This window comes from Rissa tridactyla, unplaced genomic scaffold, assembly GCF_028500815.1.
Source record: "Rissa tridactyla isolate bRisTri1 unplaced genomic scaffold, bRisTri1.patW.cur.20221130 scaffold_47, whole genome shotgun sequence".
NCBI classification, from domain to species: Eukaryota; Metazoa; Chordata; class Aves; order Charadriiformes; family Laridae; genus Rissa; species Rissa tridactyla.
In genome coordinates, this window is record NW_026529679.1 from 66,025 (window position 1) to 70,701 (window position 4,677).

Below are 4,677 nucleotides of genomic sequence, written 5' to 3' on the forward strand. Positions count from 1 at the left end.
GAATGGTTTGGGTTGGAAGGGATCTAAAAGATCATCTAGTCCAACCCTCTTCCATGAGCAGGGACACCTCCCACTAGTTCAGGTTGCTCAAAGCTCCTGACCTTGGACACTTCCAGGGGTGGGGCATCCACAACTGCTCTGGGCAACCTGTTCCAGGGTCTCACCACACTCATCATAAAGCATTTCTTCCTTACGTCCAATCTAAATCTACCCTCTTTCAGTTTAAAGCCATTGTCCCTTGTTCTGTTGTTACCGGCCTTGGTAAAAAGTCTCCCTCCATCTTTCTTGGCCTATGACCACTATGTTTTCATCTGCAAACAGCGTGGCGAGAGCCCAGAGATCTCCCAAGGTGGGGTTTGGAGGCCATCCTTTTCGATGCAAAGGAAGGTGAGAGCAAGGTGGGGCAGCCGGGTGGATGACTACAGCCTGCAGGGAAAGAGGCAGAGGTGATGGAACACCGTAGGACAGCCTGTGGTGGAGAAGACAGAGGGATGTGGCAAAGCTGAAAGGCCCCTGACAGAGCCAACCTCTTCATGCCTTGGGCTGTTGTCTCTGCCACTGATGCCTATGAGGAGACAACCAGTCCTTCCAGCACTGGGGTCTCATTGCCTCCTTGTCCATACTCAGGAGCCTCTGGTGGTGTCGTACCATAGCCCTGTCCTTGGCATTGCACATCCCCACATCACAGTGTCCCAGAAAGAGCCCTGAGGAATGAGTGAGGGACAGGATGTCCCTTCCTGGGGGCTGGGGGTCGTGCCTTGGCCCTTTGGGTGATGGGGTCAGGGCTTGGCCCTTTGCGCTAATGAAACACATCCAGGTTTACTCAGCATCAGAGACACCTTCACCTTGCTTTCTCTGACCTGTCATCACTGCCTCCACGTTACTGCTCCAACCAGACCCTGGTGATAATTTCTGAGTGGTGTCCCATAGTGGGACCCATTAAGACTACAAGAAACTTTGGAGTTTGAACCTGACTTTGACTCCTTGAGAGGTTTCTTCAACTTCCTCTCAGCGACCGAGGTTCATGGACTTGGCATCAAACCCACCAGAGGGGTCATTAAAAGGCTTTGGGCTGGTCCTCTGCGTCTGAGCTGGGCTGGGCTCCTGGCATGGAGGGAGCTCATGGCAAGCGGGCAGCGCTGCAGAGAGACAGGTCTGCCCAGGAGCAGCTCCTCTGCCAAGCGCAGCAGGGCTGAGGGCACTGCCTGCAGGCACCCGAGAGGAGCCAGGCACAGAGAGGACAAAGGCAGTCTGGGGTGGGAGGAGAGTTCTGAGCTTGTTCTTGGGGAAATCTTCACCCCTGTTGACACAGTCAGTCTCTGGCTGTAGGGCAAGGCAGGGGAGTCTCCTGGAGGGATGTTCTAGGGCTGGCTGAGAGGAGCTGTCAGGATGGCTCTCCTGGCTTCTCTGGTGTGGAGAAGGAGGACGTGCTTCCGAGCAGGGCTGCCCTGCTGCACCATGGCAGCGACAATGAAGGACGGCTGCCTTCTGCGAGGGACTGTGGCAGGGTTTTGAAGACAGGTGGGTGTGCAGGCAGGGGTGCCCAGGGCTGTCCTTGAGAGCAGGGTCCCTGCACCCCAGGGGGCTTTGTGCCAGGGCAGGGACTCTGCTGCTTGCCAGGGTCAGCTCTCAGCCTGCCCAAGGAGTTCCCCCCCGAGCTTCTGTGGGGAGAAGCTCTGGGGCAAAGGAGAGACTCCCCTCAGGGCAGGGTCCTTTGGCTCTTTTGAGAGTGTGCTGTGTGGGTCAGGGCTGCCCACAGCTGCAGATCTCCCCCAGAGCACTGGCAGAGCAGCATTTACAGAGGAAAGACAAGGCAGGGGCTGCCTGGAAGATGAAGACATTGCAGGGTCTGTGCTCTCAGCTGTCTCCTGAGGGAAAGGAGCTGTCACTGTTCCACTGAGGAACCAGCAGATCTGCCAGAAAGCTCACAAAGTGCCTTCACCCCCTCCTCTCCCTACACACAGCACCAGCAGCACCTTTGCTTCCAGCATCAGGCTTTCTCTCATCTCCTCCTGAGGAGCCACAAAGAGGGAGATGGCCCTGGGCAGTGCCCTGCTGCCAGGAGGGGTCTGCAGGGCAGAGCTGAGCCCCCAGCGGGTGGGATGGGCTCTGGGAGCAGGGAGAGGGAGGAGACCTGGGCACAGAGAAGCAGCTCCTGGCAGGGGCAGCTCCAGGCAGCAGAGAGCCACTCCACCGGGCTGCATCCCTCTCTGCTCGGCTGCACAGGGAAAGAGAAACCAGATGGGAGAAACCGACTTTGTAAATGGACACTTTAACACCCACAAAAGGCCATTTTCATCTTCAAGTACATTGTCAGGGAGACCATTGTCCAAGAAAGAGAGGTGTAAGCACAGGACAGCTGGGTGGTGCCCAGCAGGTCACTGGTGTGCAGAGCAGCTCTCCTGACTCTGCACTGGGGCACAGAGAGCCCTTTTGTCCCTCAGGGCTCAGCAGTGTTCAGGCTAAAGGCAATGGGAAAGAGAAGGATTTCTGCCCCTGCAAAGAAAGTGCCCTCAGCAGCACAAACTTGATCTCACAAAAAGGATCTGAATGAAATTATTCCAAAGGAAGAGAAGTCCTTTTGCGGAGATCTTTTTGGAAACAGAATGAGGTGGGGTCAAAGAAGTCTGCCTTAACTTGCCAAGGTCTTTCCCTCTTTCAACAGTCCCCCATGCCCAGAGCGGAACAAATGTCCAACGGCAGCTCCATCAGCCAGTTCCTCCTCCTGGCATTCGCAGACACACGGGAGCTGCAGCTCTTGCACTTCGGGCTCTTCCTGGGCATCTACCTGGCTGCCCTCCTGGCCAACAGCCTCATCATCACCACCATCGCCTGTGACCACCGCCTCCACACCCCCATGTACTTCTTCCTCCTCAACCTCGCCTTCCTCGACCTCGGCTTCATCTCCACCACTGTCCCCAAAGCCATGGTCAATTCCCTCTGGGACACCAGGGCTATATCCTACACAGGATGTGCTGCCCAGCTTTTTCTGTTTGTCTTCTTCCTTGCCGCAGAGTGTGCCCTTCTCACTGTCATGTCCTATGACCGCTCTGTTGCCATCTGCAAACCCCTGCACTACGGGACCCTGATGGGCAGCAGAGCTTGTGTCCACATGGCAGCAGCTGCCTGGGGCAGTGGGTTTCTCACTGCTGTCCTGCACACAGCCAGTACATTTTCCCTGCCCCTCTGCCAGGGCAATGCTGTGGACCAGTTCTTCTGTGAGATCCCCCACATCCTCAAGCTCTCCTGCTCACACTCCTACCTGAGGGAACTTGGCCTTCTTATATTAAGTGCTTTGTTAGTTTTTGGATGTTTTATTTTCATCGTGCTGTCCTATGTGCAGATCTTCAGGGCCGTGCTGAGGATCCCCTCTGAGCAGGGACGGCACAAAGCCTTCTCCACGTGCCTCCCTCACCTGGCCGTGGTCTCCATCTTTATCAGCACTGGCTTATTTTCTCACCTGAAGCCCCCCTCCATCTCCTCCCCAGTTCTCGATCTGGTGGTGGCAGTGCTGTACTCAGTGGTTCCTCCAGCAGTGAATCCCCTCATCTACAGCATGAGGAACCAGGAGCTCAAGGAGTCCATTAGGAAAGTCATTTATTCGATGTTTGTCAATATTGATAAATTTTTCATCACTGTCCACAAATGACATCTACGGTATCCCAGTGCAGGCCTGTACTCTGTTTATTGTTTTTTCTTTCTAGCATTTCCTGTAGTGTTGTTTATGGTTATTACATTTTTAAATAATTGTTTGTATTTAGCTCACTCTCCTGAGACATGAACCCATCTCTCTCTATCGCCTGAAACCTGTATAAATGTTTTTCTAACACAATTTGAGAGCTGCCACTTCTGTAATGTCTCTCTAATACTGTGACATCTTCCCTGTGCAGTTCCTCAAGTTTTGGCTGTTCTTCCAAAGCTGATATCAGGAACAGGCCCCGATGTTTCACCCCAAAAGGGCCCGAGTAAAAAGCTCGTTGTCATATTGGAAGCTGTTAGGGAATAAGGGTTGGACTTAGGACTCATCTGTTGTTGCCTATTGACGGTGGAGATGGTGAATGGTCACTGAGATACTGTCATAGTGCAGTGTCCCAGCGTGCGACAGGGCAGAGGACGTACTCCAGGAGAAGGATCTGGAGGTGCCTGGAGAGCCTGCGAGATAGGCACGGACTGTGTGCACCTGGGGTGGTCAGTGACTGGAGCCTCACAAAGCGAGCGATCGCCCAAAGTGGAGTCACCCAAAGGGAAAGCATTAAGTCCAGGTATCTGCAAGGAAACAAGATGGACACAGGCAACCCGACACAGACCAACTCCAAAGGGCACCAGCACCTTTACAGCGACCCACCAACAGCAGCACTTACACGACCATGAGCAACACAACTGGCCCCATCCTTTTCCCACTCTGTGGCTGATCTGATGTGAAGGTTGCATGAGTGGTCCGTACATTCCCGGCCCTGGGTCTCTCCATTGCCCCGTGTCCTCCTCCTCCTCCTTGCCATCCCGCCCCAGCAAAGCATGTACATACATTCATGCCAAAACCACACAAACAAGAGTGAGCCCACTCACACAGCAAATAGCCAGGAGCAGAGTTGAGTAAATGTCGTGGTTTAACCCCGGTCAGCAGCTAAGCACCACACAGTCGCCCGCTCACGGTACAATGAGGGAGAGGATCAGAAA

General features: G+C 54.3%; 1 protein-coding gene across 1 annotated transcript; it reads left to right on the forward strand.

Moving 5' to 3' along the window:
* The first annotated feature begins 2,689 nt into the window (after positions 1 to 2,689).
* Positions 2,690 to 3,649, forward strand: LOC128903546 (olfactory receptor 14A16-like). Its single transcript, XM_054187562.1, has one exon. It carries the CDS (start codon positions 2,690 to 2,692, stop codon positions 3,647 to 3,649), a length of 960 nt encoding a protein of 319 aa, XP_054043537.1.
* Positions 3,650 to 4,677: the final 1,028 nt, after the last annotated feature.